At 36.6% G+C, this 20,593-nt stretch overlaps 1 protein-coding gene across 2 annotated transcripts; it reads left to right on the plus strand.

Moving 5' to 3' along the window:
• The first annotated feature begins 1,792 nt into the window (after positions 1–1,792).
• On the plus strand, positions 1,793–19,972 carry FAM204A (family with sequence similarity 204 member A). 2 transcript variants are annotated; one of them, XM_050898849.1, is made up of 8 exons: positions 1,793–2,160; positions 2,282–2,627; positions 3,573–3,663; positions 4,225–4,258; positions 4,730–4,832; positions 6,594–6,683; positions 17,684–17,790; positions 18,147–19,972. In XM_050898849.1, exons 2-8 carry the CDS (start codon positions 2,376–2,378, stop codon positions 18,196–18,198), a joined length of 729 nt encoding a protein of 242 aa, XP_050754806.1. In that variant the 5' UTR covers positions 1,793–2,160; positions 2,282–2,375; the 3' UTR covers positions 18,199–19,972. The 2 variants fall into 2 exon arrangements, with proteins under 2 accessions (XP_050754806.1, XP_050754807.1); XM_050898850.1 differs by having other exon boundaries at positions 4,733–4,832.
• The last annotated feature ends 621 nt before the right edge of the window (positions 19,973–20,593 follow it).

Here is a 20,593-nt window from a genome sequence, read left to right on the forward strand (position 1 = left end):
GTGTCAGCAATTCCTTTCTTAGAAGTCTTGATACTGAGATTTAGTTTTCAACCTGTCAAATCATCACTCAAAAACACATCTCCTTACAGACACATTTCAGTGCTAGTGATGTCAGCCTTATCCTTTCATCTTTTTCTTGCAGTTTCTCTGTGCCTCCCTTCCTGTTGCTCCTTATATGCAAGATGTTCTTGCTGAATCATATTAAGGCTGCTCCTAAATACTTGTTTTGTCTGCCTCACCCATGAAAGCTGAAAGGACAAGGTGTAAGAGAATCTTCCAAATAAGCAAGTGCTTTACTGAACGCTCTGCATAGACTTCCTGTTCACCTTTGAAGCACCTAGCACAGTGCTATTTGGCTCAGAATTCCTGATGAGTTTCTAAGAGCTTTTCCATATTCTTGGAGCAGTTTAAGGGAAATGTAAGCTCTGATGCTGGAACACAATCCACAACGAACAACCTTGCAAGATCTGGGACTAGCGTTTTTGAGGTTTTCTCTTTACCACATTAATCCAAGACACTAGTGGGAAGTTTAGAAAGATTTTTCCATCTTTGAAGAGTAGGGTTGCTGACCCTAGTCATTCTGTCCCATGTGCTGGTTTTGTCTGGGATAGAGTTAATTTTCTTCACAGTAGCTAGTATGGGGCTATGTTTTGGATTTGTGCTGAAAACAGCATTGATAATACAGAGATGTTTTTGTTATTGCTGAGCAGTGCTTACACAGAGTCAAGGCCTTTTCTGCTTCTCTCACCCCACCCCACCAGCGAGTAGGCTGGGGGTGCACAAGGAGTTGGGAGGGGACACAGCCGGGACAGCTGACCCCAACTGACCAAGGGATATTCCAGACCATAGGATGTCATGCTCAGCATATAAAGCTGGGGAAGAAGTAGTAAAGGGGGGACGTTCGGAGTGATGGTGTTTGTCTTCCCAAGTAACCATTAGGCGTGATGGAGCCCTGCTTTCCTGGGATGGCTGAACCCCTGCCTGCCGATGGGAAGTAGTGAATGAATTCCTTGTTTTGCTTTGGTTGCGCACACGGCTTTTGCTTTACCTATTAAACTGTCTTTATCTCAGCCCATGAGTTTTCTCACTTTTACTCTTCTGATTCTCTCCCCCATCCCACCGGGGGGTTGAGCAAGCGGCTGTGCAGGGCTCAGTTGCCAGCCGGGGTTAAACCACGACATCCCAGCGTGAACACTTAGATATTGTATAAATTACAAGGTTTACTTTTGGAATAGACGCTATACTCCTTTATGGCAATTAGGACTGCTGTAAAACTTGTCACCTTTCTTCCAGAGCACTGCTGTTAATTCTGACAAAGCCACCTCACTTGCACACGTTGGGCCGTCAGACCCTTCTGGAGCCCTCCCGGGTGCGAGGAAGTTGCTCTGTTCCTGCAGAGCGGCCTCACTGCGAGGAGGGGGCCTGTGACCCCACAGCCCCCAGGGGAGAACCCTCTGCCCGGGAAGGCAGCACCTCTTCCCCCGGGGCTGGGGTTGGGGCCGCGGCCGCCGCAGGCCACCCCGGCTCGCAGCGCGGCCAGCCGCTCGCCCTACCTAGTTGTCATGGAGACCAGAGAGGCCGGGCCCAAGGCAGCAAAGCGCCCCTTGATTGGCTGCGGGGCAGAGTCCAATAAGCGGGCGGGGTGTTCCGGCGGTGCCAAGATGGCGGGCAGGTAAACACGGCCGGGGTGAACCCCAGCGCCGGGGTTGTGGCGAGGGGAGGCGGGGGCTGTTCGGCAGCGCCGTCGGGCTGGCGGAGGGACGGGAGGTGCCGCCTGCGTTCCCCCACCCCGGCTTGGAGCGGCGTTTCTCTTCGCGTCGCTTCGTCCGGAGCGGGCTGCCCTCGCTTCCCCGGCCTACCGCCTTCCCCAGCGGGCTCTTCTCTCCGTCCTCCCCCCCGGGGCCAGGCGGAGCTCGCCCGTACCCGGCCCTGCTCACCAGGCGGGAGGCGGCGAGGGGAGGCGGTTGCGGGGAAGGGTTGGACCGGCTCCCCCGCTGCCCTTGGAGAGAGACAGGAGGCGTGTGCTGTAATATCGCCCTTACACTGAAAGGAGCGATAAACGAACGCGAAGTGGCAAAACTTTAAAGAACAAGGAAGGGAAAAAAAAAGAGCTAATAGCTTCAACCTGTGTACTTAAATCCTCTACTGCTCTCTGAAATAGTAAGTATTAGAAGCTTTCTAATGTGCTTGTCTAAAACGTCTAATGATAGTTACTTTTCTCAAGAGAAACTAAAATATTTCTGATGATGTGTTTTGCTATTCCTGTTTCTCTTTTCTGCAGGCTAATTATGTTTTTATCTCGGAAAGGGTAAGCTCACATAATTCTAGTGTCTTTGCAGTGACTTGAATTGGCTTGGACTTGTTTAAACTGGAAGATGTGGAGTGGACTCTTACCTTCAGGACTGAATGAAAGTGATGTTGACTTAAGTTCTGATGATGGAGATGAATTGCATGGTTCCTTTTCAAAGGAAGATGCAAAAGAAGATATTGAAAGAGTTCAGCTTTCTGAATTCCACAAGAATGAACCTGAAAGTAATGACATCAGTGAACCTGTTGTGATATCAGTGGCAGATGGAGAAAACGAATCTCAAACGTGCCCTTCTGGAATTTCTTTAAATATGTGGAATGTGGGTATCGTTACAGGTCTCCAAATGTCCAGAGCATAAATGCAACATACTCAAAGTAGAATGACTAATTTTTAAATTAGAATAACTCAATGTTGAATATTCAATATACAAATCTGAAATGAAATAAAAATATGATCAAAGTGCGGTTATTGTAATATACCTTAGATTGTTTCAAGTAGGGTGAACAGGAATTTAGATAGGAAGTGAATGTGACTCCCCCCCCCCCCCCCCCAGTGCAGTGGTGATTGAAAGCATAGCAAGGAGATGTTTGAATAACTATACATGTGTCTAAAGACTTGTGTTTTCGATAGTGTATGGGCTCTGATCTTTTTCATAGCTGCTTTCTGCATTAGTAAAGATTTACAGCTAAGTATATCAGCCAGCGTACTGGTGATGCATATCTGCAAAGTAGAGGTGTGTACCTTTCTGCTTTCTGTAGAGGTTAGTTGCAGGCATTCAGACTCATAGTTGCTTATAACCTCTTGACTTTCCTGTTGCATGTAAAGACTGAAAAAAAAAATAAAGAAAGCAATCTGTGTTTTAGGCTTTTGAGTCAAAATAACAGTTGGCAAAAACTAGTTATAAGTAATATTTGGATTACAAACTACCAACTAGGCAATAACAATACATTGAATAGCTCAGGAGCGCACAACCAGCGTAAGTGTATTCAATGTCATGTCCCATGAGGAAAAACCTCGGGTTTGAATAGTTCTGGGATTTAGGAGGGGCAGAAAGTCAGAGAGGTGATGAAAGATTAGAGCTAATTCCAGTTTGACACCATCGGAGTTGGATGTTCTCAATGCATAAATTTTAATGTAATAGATATAACAAGGTACTGTGGATAAATAAGATATTGGGACAACATTTCTCAGCACATCATGTAATTTTTTAAAAAATGGGGAAAAAAATTTAAAAATACTTATTTGCCTTTTCTTAATCTTGTAGAAATTTGTGGAGCTTCAGAAGAAAAACCGTGAAATGAAGATCCAAGCAAATCAGGGAAACAAAAGGCGAAAAAGAAAGCGCCACAGAAAAGGTGTTTATATAATTACAGAATTTATTTTCTCAAAATGCGATTAGTATCAAATACATTGGAAGTGGAAGTTGCTGGTTGTTGGTGGTGGTGGGCTGTTGGTTTTGTTTGTTTTTTGTGGGTTTTCTTGGGTTTTTTAACCAAGAACTGAGTGCCTGAGTAGATGTATTCTAGCTATTATCTAGGATTTTATTTTTCTAGTTGTATACATCACTGGTAGGACTAGGTCATAAATTGCTACTTCAAGTAATACATTTGTCCTCTTTTTAAAAAGGAGGCAGAACTTACTCAGTTAATACTGATTTATAATGGCTAAGTGTATTTCAGGAATTTCATAAAACATACTTTTGTATTCTGGTTAAAACTTCTTCACAGATATTGTAGGAGGTTTTTCATATGAAAAGTGTTACAGCTGAGTGGTTTAAATCCACATGATCATTGGGTAAAAATGCTAGTCTGTCAGTCTTTCAGAGGAAATGTGACCAGTTAGAGTTCTGTTAACTTCATTGGATGCTGTAGGGTATCACTGTGTAATGTTGGATTTTATTTTCTTTTTTCTCCTAGAAAAACAGAAAAAGAACGATGAAGTGACTAAGAGGTATAATCAGGTCAATGTGATTGATTGAGGTCTGTTTCTAATATCAGGCAAAACTTGTAAAAAGCTTGACCACATGGATGGCCAAAGCCTAGCTTTGAACATCATGTAAAATACCTGCTGAAGTTGTTCAGTCTCTCTGTTGGGCAGGCTGAATTTGGTTCCAGTGATTGCTTGATGGAGTTTTTTTGCTTGATTTTAAAAATAACAGAAATGTATTATTTAATGTAACTTAAAATGGACTTAATGTTATTCCTAATGATGTTTTGCATGGTATTGCGTACAAGCTTGTTTTCAAGATTGTGGCATTAGGCTTACAGAGGGGAAGGAATATCTAATTTCACTTCCATTAAAAACTGAATGGGTGAAAAGAGCATGCCAGCCAAATGGAAGAATTTCTTTTAGCGTTGAAAAGAATATTACAAGTTGTGGAAAGGGAACTGGTTATATTAATGACTTTTTTGTTGTTTTCAGTAGTCAACAGTTGGCAAATGAAGACAAATGGAAAGAACTTACACAGTACTTTGGAATCAATGACAGATTTGAATCACCTGTGGATAGCAGGGCTCCACAAAAGGTGACTGTTGATACAGAAGCAGTGTCAGCTTTTACTTGGCAGTAGAACTCAGCCTTAACTGAGATAGGAATAAAACTGAGACTATTTGGAGATGAGTAAATGATCAAGTCACTCTGAGGAAGGACAATCTTGTGCACATTTTTAATGAATTTCCTTTTAGATATCACATGAATCATACTTGGACTGAAAGGTTGCTGTGCTTTCTTTTGAGACAGTATCCGGTCTGGTTTTGTTTTCTATTATCACAAGAGACAGGACTTTATAGGCATTGTTTGACTTTTTTTTTCTTTTGTTGTTTTAGTTGTGTTTTTAACTTTAAAATGTGTCAAATCCTTTAGTTGACACCAGTGGCTATAGGAATTAGAGGGCCAAACCTACCATACAGTTTTCCTGGATTTATAACACATTCTGTTCATAAATATTATTGTGCAAGTAGTCATATTTGAAATAACTGGTACAACATGATGGACAAGTTAAGAAACTCATTATATTGTGAGTTCCTCGTAGCACTGTTTGTTCTGTAGTTTTTCTAGTAAAGGCCTGTATAAGTTCTATGACATCAAATGTTCAGTTAGCCTCCCTTATCATAAATTTTGTATTTTTCATTCGCCTAAAGTAAGTTTCTGCATGCAAGTCATGAGACATTGTTTGCTTCTGTCTGAGTTCTTACTTTTGGTGGGTATTTAGTTGTCATTAAACTGCTCAGGATAGATCTGGAATGAGGCCCAAAGTGTTAAAATGCAGATGCTCTCCACGTAAGTTCAGAGATTTTATTACTAGTGGAACGTATGTCTCATTAACTTCAGAAAAGACATCTAACAGAATTGGCTACCACTGCAACTTCCAGTTGTGCACTTCTTTCTTTTTTTTTTTTTCCAGCTTCCACCTGAATAATTCAAGTGCAGTATTTGCAGATCACTGTTTCTCAAGAATTCTGTTTGCCTTTTTGCTTTTATCTTCTAAAAAAGTATATGTCAAATGTGTTTTCTTTAGCATCACTAATATTTAAAACCAGTGAGGCTGTAAATTGTCTTTTTGTATGAGAGTGATTTTTTTTTTTGTGAAATTCTGAAGTCAGTGCCTACTGCTATGCTACCCTTCTGTATTCCTTCAGAAGTTTCCAACTGTAATTTCCAGTAAATATTTACTTTTTATTGTTACATTATTTGTAAATGTTATCACTAAACAAGTTATGTTATGTTGATCATAAAGGTTATTTTCTTATTTTCAGAGGTTAAATTCTGAAGCTTTTTCATTGTTTTCCATAGGACTGCTAGAATTTTTAATTTATTAGCACAGTGGAGTGGCACCATGCCAGAACTCAGTTTTTGGATAAAGATAAGATCTTAGAACTGTAACGATGCAGTGGTAATTGCCATTCTTCATGTTACCTGACACATATATTTCACATTTTGTTTAGAAGGCTCCAGGGATGGAAGAGATAAGCCAGATCTTCAGATGAAATTTTATTGTGACAGGCATAAACTAGTCCGTGTAATTTTTTTAACCTACAGTATTATCCTGCACATAAGGTGGAACTAATGCAATGATTTGTGCTCAGGCAGCCTTTCAGTGAATTCTTAATTATACTGTCCATTACAATACATAGACAAAGTGATTTGTGTTACATAGAAATTACAGGTTTATGCAGTGTCTTAAAATAAAGAATTTTATGAAAGAAATATTTTTAGAAAGGAGATGCTCCCTTTAAATGTGTTATTTCTTTATTTCTCCTAAAAATATTTGCTTTTCTTTTTCTAGTCTGGCCTTGAACTTAGCATAGACAAGTCTGTGGCTGAAGGTGACATTGATAAGGCTGAGGAGCTGAGTGATAGATTAGCCATTCGTGAGGTAAGTGGGCTATTAACAAAAGCTCTGAGGAAGCATTTAGTTTTGTACATCTGTACAAAAAGTGTCATAACTAAAATAGCATTGAAGATTGTTTGGGGCATCTTTCCTGTTTCCTAAGCAGAATTCTGTCAGTGTTTGAAGGATTTTGCTGCTGATCTAGTAGTGCTTGGACAGCTGTAGCTATGTATAAGAACTGAAAATACAACCATGAACGATCCCAAGTAACCTTGCTTTAAAGCCTTCATGCCAACTCCACGAGTCAGAGGAGTCAGTAACTAGTCATCTCTATTGAGCTTTTGATTTTTCTGCATGTTGCAAGCCAAGAAAACAGGAGTAGGATGTTCCCTTCCTGCGAGTTCCCTGTGCCTCAGATTTTTCTTTGCATTCTCTCCCCAATAAGCTTAGGGGCCCTCAAGAAAGGTAGAAATTTAGCAAGTTTAGAGCAAGACATGCCCACGTAAGGACAGATATACTGAAACTTGTGCGTCAGTGCTTTTTTTGCTGCGTATTGATGTGATCAGGAGTTGATGGCTGGAAGAATTCTGAAGAAGAATGGGAGTAGATGGATGTCAAACATATTGCTGTAGCCTTAGAATGATGTTTATAGAACAAGTGGATATATCTTTTTCTCCTTGTCATCATTTTTAGTATATAAATTCATATCTCAAAAAAAAAAAAATCCAGGCGAGAGAAACTCAATTTTTTCAAGACGTTGTCTTGTTGGTGTATCTGAGTAATTTTATGAAGGCTATGCTGCTCTTTGCTACAAAAAGTGGACCCTTTAAATTTGTATGTAGTGCTGAGTAAATACTTAAACTGGTGCGGAATCTACCAGATACCTCTGGTAATTGCAATTTCATATACGGAATAGTTAAAATGGTGCATGTATGGTAGGTGGTAGCAGCTGAAGTATGTAATTGAAATCAATGAAGGCTGTTGTGCCCACTGCTATTTGTGTGCAGGGGAGAAAATGCAAAGGAAGAAAATTAGGATAAAAAGCTAGTTGGAATAGTTTTGAAGCCAGGTAAAAACAAATAACTAAATAAGTACTATTTGAGGTGAGTGGAGAAGCTATAATTTTTAAGTCATCTGATTTATATAATTTAAACTATAAATATTCTAGATTTATATTAGAAATTAATGATATAATTTTTGCTTTCATTCTTCTATCTTGTATACTCTTCTGTCTTCACAGTTAATGGGAATTTTCTGTCCACTATATATACTAGCAAAATTCAAAGGTATTAGAAAAGCATTAAGAAAGACAAATTCCAAATACTTCTCATTCTCATACAAATATTGAAAATCTTTCGTTAGTACAGGGTTTCAAGCTAAGCTTTAATGTAAAACTGCAGATTTAAATCTGGTTAATGCACTGTAATACAATATTGTGATGGCTTTAAAAACAGATGGCTTTTGAAATGGGAAATACAGTTTTTAAGGTTCTGTAAATAAGGCTAGGTAAAACTAACTGTTCCTCAGTGCGTGTTCTTATACAATCATTAAACTCCTACATTTAGTCACTCAGGGCAGTTTCTAATGACTAGGCTCTTATCTGCCTTTTCACCAGTGATCACAAAACTTCAATCCACAAAGATAACAGCTATTGACAGTGATAGGAATGTGTCCTAGTGTTCCCTTTAAGTCTGACCAGCTTCTCACTGTGATACTGTTATATTACCTTTCATGTGTACAACATGAAAAACGCTTGCTGTTCTCCTTCACAAATGTCATTATCCCATCTACTCTAAAGTGGTTAGAGTATCATAATCAATAAAACATACTGAGGTTCCAGTGCAAATTGTTTGACTATAAAAACAAATTAATGTAAGAAGTTTTAAGGTTTTGTAATATTTATGATAAACTGTTATCTGATTTCAGTAGCCATGGGATTGTACATCATCTAGCATATCCCAGGTGCTATGGCAATGTATTATTATTTGTGGAACATTAGCTCCAAATTGTTGACTTTCAAATATTAGCATGTTGTAATTCTGAAAACAAAATGCTTGAAACATTATTAGTATTCACAGCCTTGACTTGGTTTTGGTTAAGTGGGTTTATCTGAATAAATAGTATGTTGAAAGAAGGAAAACTCAAATGACTCTGGCTTGATCTCATGAGGAGTTCTGTCGAGGCAGAATCCATGTGAATTCACTGGGGTTCTCTACTGTTGTAAAGATGTGCTACGTAACCCACTGCAAGATTCATTTTTCTTTGTGACTTTAAGAAGCTGTATTTTTTTTTTTAAATGGATCTTTTACAATACTTCTTATTCTAAGGAAATCATTTTAACAGTGACTAATTCTGATTCAGTGAAGAACTTCAGAAAAGGATTTGATTATGGAAGAGGTTGATTCAAAATCATTGTTTTGTATACAAGTACAATTAACAAAATATTGCTTTCATATTGTATAGTATTGATTCAATTGCTACTTTCCTTCTCTTTGCAATTTGAAGAAATGTCCCTTTTAAAACTCATTTTACATACTACTACTTAGAAGTGAGTTAATTTTTAAAGTATGTGGCTATTTGTATCCCTCTAACTTCCAAATGCAACACAACACTGTGAGGAAGTCAGGCATGGAACTATACTATGACTGTATTGAAGTACACCACTTCTGAGGTCTAGAGAAATAAGTGGATGAATTACTGTTCTTTTATCTCAACTTCATCTTTTTATGTAGAGTTTTCATTTTTCTTGAGCAATGTTGCAGGGTTGGGGGCAGGCAGTGTGTGAGAAACAGCTGCCTTCTGTTTGGGGTACAGCCCCCCTTGCAGCTGTGTGAAAAATGTTCAGTGGGTAGGTGTTCTTTTTGAAATCAGGTGTATGGGGTTTTAATCGGCACCATTTTCTTTTGCAAGAAGCAGTGACTGGAACCTGCTGATAAAGGTTTTGCTTTGAGGCACAGATCCCAGAGTTCTTAAAACCGTTTCCTGCCTTAATAAGTGAAACTAATTTTTGATGTATAACATTTATAAGCCTGTGAAACTGATAGGGCAGCTTCAGTATTTAGAAAAATGAAGCCAAAAATAAACAGATGATGAGAATAGGCAGTAAAAACATGTCCTAAAAAGCAAAGGAATGCCAAAATGGTGCTGTCAATATGCTATCATTATGACACAGTGAGAAAAGGTTTTTAAAAATCATATTCCTTTAAAATCAGTGATGACTTAAGCAATATGCATAATCTAGCAGCTGTGAGTGGATCACTGAAATTTACATCCTAAAAGCCTAAGTGATACTGCTTCAAGGTTTTGGGTCTTTTGGTTTCCATGTGGTACTTGTTGCAGGTTCTTTAAGGAAAATGTTCTGCTGTAAATGAGGCTTTGGGCAATATATTATTTGTTGCTTTCTTCTGCTTTGACGAATATGCACACGAATATGTGAATATGCTGATTTTTAAAACAAAACTTCTTAATCTAGTAGCATTCGAGGTTTTAGACTGAGAGAAGTTAAAACTTGGATACCTTATGCATGAGGCTCTGTCTTTACTAGTGACTGCATGTGTGGATTCATATGTAGCTCTTGAGACTAGCTAAAAATTTGTTACTCCTTTTTTATTGGCAGTTGCATTTCTATTAAAGAATTGTACTTATGTGATGATGATGATAGTCAGTCTAATCTCTTGGCAAACCTCACTACAGAGTATTACCCCTTGTCTCCTGCTGTCATCCTAGTTTGTGGACTAGAAAAGTGATTGTGGTTGGTTTGGGAGTTATCAGGGTAGCAGATCTCTAACTGTAGCATCCTTGGCCATGCCCACAGCATGTTCTATTGTGGGGTATTCTGCTTCACTAAGAGTTCTAGTGATCCTGAAATTCTTGATTACATTATTTTATATATGAGTGAAATTCTTCCTGAAAGAATATGGGCACATCTGTATTATGATGTACAGAATAATTTAGGCCATCAGTAACTCTGCTGCTTTAGCTAGACTGCTTCTAGAACCCAGTCTAGCTTGAGCACCTCAGTGCTGTGATGCAGTTACAGTATATAAGATCAGTACTCCTTTGATAAATTTGTGTTGAGCATCAACATAATGCAGGTGGGTCATACTGCTTAATCTTAATTCACTGTGGATTTTTAAACACACTGTTACACTGAATTATTTCTTTAATACCTACAACATAGTACTATTAGTATTAAATAACTAGCAATTAATTGCAGTGTGCATGGTATAATATGCACAGTTAAGGTTTATTATTGTAATCCAGTTGCTGTCTTTGTTACAACATTCCAGGGCTTTCAGCATTGGCAGAGTCCCTTCGTGTTTTAAAGTTCTGCTTTTCAAATGTAGAATGGCATACCTAAAGCTGTTGTTCGAACACTGCATTTAATGACTTGTTTAACTTGAGAGATGCCAATAGAAGTGTTAATGTAGGAGTTACCCAAAAAATTCTGAACCTTTTAGAATGAAGGTTGTTGAGAGAATGAAGTTTATGTGGACACTTAGCTGGGCTGAGATAAAATGGTTTTCTTGGTGATGCTCTAGGGTAAGGTAGTTGAGATTTAATGGTAGCAGGTGCTTGGATATGTAGCTGGGAACAGACATTTGGAATTATGTCAACTTTTCTAACGCTTCTGAAAAACTTTTTTGGAATAATATCTTGAAATGTACTTTAATTGTTCCTACTGTGTTTGTGGGAATCTGCCTAGATATTTTTTTGAAGAATAAATGTTGATAAATTAGAGCACTGTGACTGTGCATAGTTGGAGGTGTTTATCCTTTTGAGTAAGGATGGTATGTGGAGGTATCTGGTAATTTCACTTTGCTGTAAATCAATTTCAATTTTGAGTGATACTTGCAAAAGTTCTTTTCCTAAATAAACTAGATAATTTTAAAAGATTCCCCCCTCCCCCAATATATAAACCTGAAAATATTTTCCAAGCTTTTTTCCCCTAGAGAAATAATTTTTCATAGTGCTTTTGTACTCAAATCATTGTGCGGTGTCTCAAGAAGCAGAATGCAGATTTCTTATGGCTCTAATATTCTGAGAACTAATCTAGCTAAACCTCAAACTTTGCATTTGCATGTGGTTTTTGTGTTAACTGCCTAGCAGGCAGGTGCCACATTGTCTAAGTGCATTAGCCTGAGGACAGTAACTTGAACACGATAAAATAATCTTGACCATATTAGACTTACCTGTCAAAAGGAACTTTTAAAATATGTTGTAATTTAGTGTGCTAAATTACTGGAGTAGTCAGTCTCTAAATAGCGCAGGCTTTTTGACAGCACTGTTCCTAAGTGCTTAGCTTAGTGGCTTCTGCCATTTTGGTGAAAGATGTTAAAAAAGCTGCAATTTATAGGGAAACTATGGTATTGTAATCAAACTTAAATGAAATATCTACATGGTAATTGACAAAATTAATTGGCTATTCACTGGGATTTCATTCTCATGTTACAGCAAGACTAGTCCTGCTGTTGTCTTCAAAATTTGTTGCATCAGTTTTGGCCATTTCCTCATGATCAAATTAGTATCTGTTGTCTGTAAGTAACTTCTAGTCATGTAATTTAGAACGGGAAGTACGTGAGCAAGGTTGTGTGTCATAACCATTGAGAACCATTCTGGAAGCTGTTTTCCATTTGAAAATCTGGGTAGGATATGATTGATCATGAGGTCACACACATTACTGTTTCAGATGGACAGGTTATAGTGCTTGATGCTCTTCTATTGGTAAAATAACATTTCTAACTTCTGTGCAATGTTCACAATTTATCATAGTGCTTTTAGGTACCTGAAGAGATGGATGCACTTTTTATATGGAATGTAACCAAGTACCAATTAACTTGGAAGTCTTGACTGTTGAAGAACCCGGGGAAAGAAAAAAAGAGTTTCTTTTTTATCTCTGAAGGATTTTCTTTCTAACACTTAGCAGAGGTGCTTCCAAATATCTCTCTTCATTGAGGTGGTTTTCTTGTAACCTTTGGAACATGGCAGGGTTATCACCTAGAATCACATTCTTATGCTCCCTTAATTATGTATATCTTTTCCTTAACAAACCTTAAAAAAAGATTTCAGATGTTACAAGTCTAATTAAAGAGACAGACAAAGCACAGTTTATACTGTAGATTTTTTCTGCAGTTCAATTAATCAGCATGTTTTCTCTTTTAATTAAAACCATTTTAGTAAATTAAAGCCCACAGCAAAACACATATATAATTTGTTTGTAATTAGCTCTTAATTGGTGGTAGTTGAAGCTTAGCACCCTTGGTTTCTTTCTTCATGATTGCCATTTTATTAGCAGCCAGTCATTAATTAATCTTTTTTTCTAATTAGCTTATAAAACTGTTGATGGCACATTATTGTAAATGTGATTTTAAGTTCAAAGCTTGTTAATAAGCTTTCTTACTTAGAAGAACAGAGATAAAGAAATTGCTGAAAACAGTACTACAGTTCTTTTTTTAAAACTGCCTTTCTTATAAGGGGGCTGTGTAAAGCATCTAACAGCTTATAGTTAATTTTTTAATGCTGTGTTTTCTGATGAATGGAAGAAGTTACTTGCATTTAAATGTTTAAATCTAGCAAAGAGCTTAATATTAGAACAGTTTCCTGCCCTTGCTCCATTATTGTGTCATCCAAATATAATTTGATGTTGTAATACACAGCATAAAAATACAACAAAGGTATTACAAAGTATTTTACAGTGGAAGTTGAGCACATCATTGAAAGGGGACAATTTTCGCTGCAAAATCCACTCGGTATTCTTGTTTGCTTTATATATTTTATATACGTCAGCAATGGATAACATTCCATAACATAAAAGGAGAAAATCATTGCTAAAGGCAAGCCTGAAATAACTAGATTCATATTTGATGAGAAACTGTAACACTGTATTAAAGGCTGTTTGGCTTCTCTGGTATGATCATAGGGTATTTCAGGACCTGTTTGAATATAGATGTTTTGTTAGAGCTTCTGTAGGTTTAGCATTTTGTATATCATACCTAATATTTCTGGAGCAGTTCTTGAATCGGTTGTCTCATTACTTATGTCATTCAGCGTTTACATCGCACAGTCCTATCTTAATGAAAACTCTTTACTTTATGATATTTAATGTTAAATGTCTTTATTTTCAAGGAAGTTTTCTGGAAGTTACAGTAGATTCTGTTGGAACTTAATAAAAATGTTTACTCTTCTGCCAGAACTTTACATACTATTTCAACTTCAGCCATTTCTTTGCTTGTTTTAAAAGTGTTTCATGATGCTGTGCAAGAAACACTAGAAAGGGATAGCTGACAAGGAAAAAATTAAAAATTGGATAAAAAGTAAATGAATAATGTCATATTACTAAAAAGATGAGAGGCTAATTTGTGCCGACTTTTTGCTAATTTTGTTCAAGCCTCAAAATGAGGAGCTGTCACCCGTTCTGTGTAGCACTGATGACAGTGCCAATGATCCATGAAATAAGCTGCCGCTGGCTTTGTTCTGATAAGAATGAACAAATCTGCACAATGTACGGCTCCCAGAATCTCATTTTCATACTTGCATGCAGGCTAAAAGAAATAAGCTGTTTGCAGGCTTGATTAATCAGACATTTGAGGGTTTTTTGTCTCTTTGATCTCTTTCGTCTCCTAGGTAACTTGCTTGACATTAATGTTGAGCTTGAGTAAAGACAATCAGGAATTGTAGACCAAACTGATATAAAAATTAAAGACCTTAACACTTTAAGTACTCCAGTAATGGTTCCGCTTTACTTCAGAAAACATCTGTTTTCATTTAATTAAAGAACAAAAGAATGGCACAAATATTTTTCATAGAGACCTGTTATTCCATAAAAAGTTAAACTATGATAATTGGTATTTTTAAATAAATGCCTTGAAACTGTTCAAAAAGAAGTAAAGCTTCAGAAATTTGTTACAAGGTAATCATTTCAGATGAGTAGAAAATTTATGAAAAATAACGGATAAGGAATTTTCATTTATGCTACATTGAACATCTAGAGTAAGATATTTGACATGATTATTGGTCAGCTTCAAAATGGAAAGGTCTTTGCCCTGTAGAAACTAAGTTGTTTTTTAAGTTTGTCTTAAAAATATATATATTGTGTTGCAAGGATGAACCATTATATCAGCTTTACTACCCTATATGATTTACACACTTTAAACCTGTAAAATTGAAAGGAATTTAAAAAAAAAATGTCGCAGTGCGTTTGCTTGAGGTTATGCAGACGCTTTTACAAATCTTCCAAGTGGCTGTAAAGATGAATGCCTCAAGGGTCTAGCCAGGGCCCTGCTTTTCCAACCAGCTAAAGCCCTTATCTTAAATCCAAGCAAAGTACCATTAATCTTTTTGAAAGACCTTTTATGGCTTTTAATATATCCCAAATTAGAACATTTTACACCCTTGGTTCCTGAAATATGGTGATAAAAAGCCTTTAGAGCTTAATTTTCCTTACTGCGTGCTCTGACCAATTTGCAGTTCTTTGTGATAATGTTTAGACACCTTAATTAAAATGCAGCAAAATATTGGATGTTCTATATGGAAAATGCTGATACTTTGACTACACAAGAAATTGTTGTATATATTTTTATTCATGCTTTCTTACTTCTTTTAAGATTGTATTTTATTGAGTTATCTGATGACCTGAAATATTTTTTTTAATGTAAAACCCATTGACTAAGCTTTTATGGATTTCTTGGGGGGCGGGGGGGGGGAGTGAAGATGTATGTCTGGGTGTGGGTAGGAGCAGAAGACATTTAATCTGACTAAAATGTTTGTGTATTTATATGTGACACATTTGTTTTCATGTCTCGAAAATTTGACTCTAGCCTAGAAATGATAACATTAATGCTGCAGAATGTTTCTCCTTTTACTTCCACATACGCTACAGAGGATATTATCATCCCGTTTTTTCCATACTTTTTGAAGATGGAAGAAGTAATTCTGTCTTCCAAGAAATACAGATCAAAAGATTTTTCCACAGCACTTGTGTAGACCTCACTTGTGTATATTTGTATGTGTATAAGTGTTCAATAGGCCACTAGAATATTTTTTAAGGAGATGGTGTTATTCATCACATAGAGTTAATTTTCAAGTATGTTAAGAGGTAAAATACAGTTCAGAAGTAAAGGCGTGGTTCTGCTGATTGACTGACTTCAGCCATCAGATTATTTTTTAAGCTAATAATTAGTCCTGTTTCAGTTAACAAGTAAACATTTTTTGAATATTTTAGGTGAGGTTTTTTAAGCATTTTTATGCAAGTATATTAAAATTTAAGGGCTTCTATTAACATTAAGTGACAACGCAAATAAGAGAATGTTATGTTCTAGTCTTTGACTTGAGATTTGGCAGTTCAGATGTTGGCATTGAACTACTGATTATGTAAAATGTTAATGCTCAGGGAAAAATTATGTAGCTAATAATATAAAAGTTTTGAAATGTCTGGTCACATGAATTATTTTGTGCATCAAGATGATTCCATAGGTACGTATTTATGACATTATAACATGTGCAAATAGTAGATGAAAAACTTGTTTAGCATTATTTATTTTGCACATTTTCCTTTTAAAATATTATGCTCTACCTCTTAACTGTTTGTGTTGCCAGTGTTTAAAGCCTCAAACAAAGCACAAACTGGTGTTGTGCTTACTGCCTACATGCATGTAGAGTCTCAAAGACTTCTGCAGAAAGGCTACTTCCTTGATTCTTGAACCATGAAAGGACCATAAGGTAGCTTGTAGCGATGCTGTTTTGTTTTGCTTTGTTAATAAAATGATCAGGGTATCAACCTACCTACTGGGTAGGTGTTTGATGGAGAGTTGTAGAAGATGTGTCAGTGCATCTACACCTGAAGATGTGTTCTTGAGTTCTCTCTCATCTTATCTGGATAAAACATCTCTCAGTAAATAAGAATTGCCTGTATAGATGCCGCAGATTATAGAAGTGTATTACCATTAATAATGGAACTTTAACCAAAGTGTCAGGGAGTGTTCTTTCACTTGAGTCTCCCATGCCTCTCTTGTTTGATGCTCCCATGACGTCTTGGGGAAATTTAGAATATCCAGTCAGAAACATGTTAGCTAACTTCAGTAGGTTTTTGCGGTGGATAGGAAGAAAAACCTGTTTGTCCACGTCACAGTTTCTAGCAGTTTTGGCTAAATGAATTACTTGTTTGTCTTGGAGAAAAGTGGTAACTTTTGAGACCAAATTCTTCCATAATTCATAATTTAGTTGCAGATAATGTCAAGTCATGACAGCAATCTCAAAATGTAAATACAATGAACAAGTTATGAATGCTGATTAAGGAAAATAATGTGGTCATAGTTCACTGTACCTTCTTCTATCTTTTTTGCTTTATTCTTCCCCCCCCCTTGACATTCACTGAAGTGAACTTAATTCTCACAGTGTGAGGAAGTTTATGAAAGTAAAGTAGTATTCACCTACAGCCTATTACGACCTTATTTGAAAACCATGCATGTTATCATACTAATAATCTAAAAGCTAGTAATGTGAAGACTAAATGCCAGATGGACTCTTAAGGACACTGCTTCATTTACTTTCTGGACAGACTGATTAAAACATGACTACGGGTACTACTGGAAAATGTGTGGTAGTGGCAGTTCTTTCTGTATAAAACTGTCTTTTTGGGTGGTTTTTGTATTGGTAAGACCTGATACTATTGTGTTAGCATCACTGAGGTCATAGACTGGTCTTAATGGAGACTGCATGTGTGTGTGTATTTGTTTTTTAAATAAATACATAGACATATATACAAACAAAAGGATCTAGTGGGCTATTGCCCTTTGCTTTTATTCTTGAAAAGGAAGGATTTGGTGAAAAGGATTGCTTGCCCCACGATCCCACTCTTCTGTATTTCTCTCAAGAGACATTCTTGCTCGTCCGATCTAATAGTACAGCATCGGCCTAATATTTGACAGATATTGTAATATCTATTGGCTTTTGAGAAACAATATCAGACCAAGTAATTTGTGAGGCTTAAATTTCATATAAGCCATTTGCATGTATTCAATTTTCCTTTGTTCTTTTTTATGTCTTAGCTTGGTGTGAAAATTGCCAAAGCTGCTGCTTGCCGCAACTTTGTAAAAGCCAAGCAAGAAGCAGAGGCTGCCCAAGAAGCTCGAAAGAAAAAGAAGCTTGCTTGGGGGTAAGTCATTTGACTATGGAATTAAACATTTGTGGTTTCATTGGCAGTAAGTGTATACAATACAATCTCTGTTAAATGTTTTCTTAGTTGAAATAGGCTTGTGCTAATCTTATTTGTTTAGTTTGACCTTGTTGGGTTTTGGGGTTTTTTTTGGTGGGGTTTTTTAGCAGTGTATCAGACTTAAGCACAGAGTCTTTACCAGAATTGATGTATTGGTTATCTGGCTACATCTGCCTTCATGTCTTTATTACAGTATTAAAAGTAAGTTTTTATTTTTGTTGTTAAGAACAGTATGGTTGAATACCTGAAACACATGTGCTCATGATTCCTAATGTGGTTTTTGTGCTCTATTTCAGATTTGAAGCCAAGAAAAGATGGGAAACAAAAAGCAACATGGGATACATGTAATCCATCCTGTTTTCCTCAGGAGTCAAATACCTGTTTTTACTTGAAGAATCTTTGTGGACGACTTCTTAAATCTAAAAAAACCCCAAAACAAAACCCAACACATCAAATTCCTTGTGTTCTCTTAATGCTGTTAGACTGCAGTATCTTGTTTTGGCGCTCTCTTATAATGTAGCAAAAAACCTATGTAAACATCAATACTATGTTAAATATAGTATTTTTCTCCAAAATATGAAAGTCTAAGATAATGCATTGCAGAATGCATTTGGAGTCTGGTAGAGAACTCTCTAAAGTTGGAATAAAATACTTGGTCCAAATGCGTTCTTTGCTGCACTGCAGTTATAATGCGTGGGTATAAGAAGAGGGGTAAGTTTTCCTGCTGAGGTTGTAGAGACTTAATGCAGTAAGTACTACTTTTCTGATGGCTTGAAAGTTTGGGGGGGCACTAAGTAAAGAGAAGCAAAATCACTCTACCTGTTTAAAACCATTATTATTTATGCATTTATGGGCTTAGTAAATAGAAACAGAAAAAAATTGGCTGAAAAAGTCCATCCTCCCTCTCCTGGGAGGATCTGGTACTGTTCGTCATGTCCTGGTGCCATGTTCTTCAGAATACTTCAAATTCCCATTTTCCTTTCCTTCCCAAGAACTCAAGTTTTAAAAGTCCCTGTTTCTTTGAGCAGATAAAGTATAGAAATATGTATCTTGAAAAATATCTGAAATATGTTATGTTGTGCAGTTAGCTGCACCCAAGAAACAAATGCAGATTTTACTCAAGTCAAATGTTTTACAGATCAATTAGGATTGGAATGTTTATGTTATAAGATTATAACAAGAACTGATGATAATGTTTCTTCAAAATTGTTCTCAGTGAAAAGTAAGGACACATTCAGAACTAATAACTTTTCTCCCTGAAGCTCTTGCATATATGTTTAGTTACCACAATGCCTGAATTGAATTGGTAATGTAAATGTCAGTTATTGTTAACCAAGATTAATATGTTTCAGGCCAAAGGTATGGTATTAGCGTAATGGTGATTTACTGTGTAAGTACTTGAGGCTAAAACAACTTGCCAACAAATAGCAATTTGAAGTTTTACGGCACCAATTGGAAGAGTTTAGGTTTGCAGTCCAACATGGAATAGTGCATTTTTGTTCATTAGCCCTCAGGATGTTTGATTCTTTTTCTTTTTTAGCAGAACATCATATTTCTTTCACAAAGATGAGAGTTTGCAATATGTAAATCTGCAGTTAGCTGTAATTAGTTACGATGACAGAGTTGAATACAATTGCCAGGATTGTAAATCAGAGGCTAAACAGGTTTCTACAGTATAACATCATAAATCTCACACTATGGTTTACAAACTACGTTAGCTTTAGAAACTTTGGTGTGGAAGGAAGCAAGTGATATCTCTTAGTAAAGTGATTATAAAGGCAAATTGCCTGTTTACTTGCATAAACAAGCAGATTACACCATGAACCTTTATCAAGATTTTCCTCGGTTCCAAATGTTCCTGTCCAAAATTTACAGGCATTCTGTCCATAATTTCTGTTAATTTTTTTAAGCAGCTGGCAGATGAGTGTTAGATACGGTTGACCTTTCTGCTTGTTATATACTGAAAAGCAGAATGATGCTCATAATTTTGTGCTGAAAACATCAGCAGTATTCCATTAAACATTTAAAAGTAGTGTATATTAAACAGATGCTATATGTTGTCTTGTAATAGTTGCTTTTAATAGTATTTATTAGTCAAATAAAGATCTTGATCTAATTGTAAGGATCAGTGCTGTTTGATATGAAAATGTGCTTTAAAAGAAATCCAAACCCTCAAAAGACAGCTGTTCTCTGAGAACTTCCCACATTGTATTTGTCACAGCAGTACATACCCAGCCACCTGTAATATTTTTCACTTAAAAAAACCGATTAGTATTATGTTAGGCCATTAATAATGTAACTATTTAGGAAGTATGCCGAATATTTGCATTGGGTTACTTGTGTGATGAATTTAAAATGTGCTCTGTGCTGTGAATTTTGGCCAAACAACTAAAACTGCGTTCTGAGATTTAACTTTTCCTGTTTTTTAACAGTGTTAACTGAAACAAGCATTTGGATTGTTTTAACTGAGACCTCTTTAATCGGCTTAAATATATAATCTCTTACACTGAACTAAATTTGAGATGTAATAATAATTCTTTTAGCAAATGAAAAGTTTGCACTGTCTCCTCATCTGACTGAAATTACGTATGTAGAGGAATGTACTTAAATTATTAATTTCAGTACAAATCTGTTGTGAAGCCAAATATTTATTAGGAGCTCATTTGATGATATCTTGAGTTGGGCAACAGTTAAAATGCAGCCTTGCCTAAGCTCCTTCCTACCCCTCAGAAGCCTTGAAAAA

This window comes from Gymnogyps californianus, chromosome 6 (genome assembly GCF_018139145.2).
Source record: "Gymnogyps californianus isolate 813 chromosome 6, ASM1813914v2, whole genome shotgun sequence".
NCBI lineage: Eukaryota > Metazoa > Chordata > Aves > Accipitriformes > Cathartidae > Gymnogyps > Gymnogyps californianus.

Bases quoted from the DNA above. Each gene is read 5' to 3' on its own strand.
- FAM204A (XM_050898849.1), top strand. From the start codon at position 2,376: ATGTGGAGTGGACTCTTACCTTCAGGACTGAATGAAAGTGATGTTGAC. The intron at 2,628-3,572 runs GTGGGTATCGTT...TTAATCTTGTAG, and splicing joins TTTCTTTAAATATGTGGAAT to AAATTTGTGGAGCTTCAGAA. The intron at 6,684-17,683 runs GTAAGTGGGCTA...TTTATGTCTTAG, and splicing joins ATAGATTAGCCATTCGTGAG to CTTGGTGTGAAAATTGCCAA.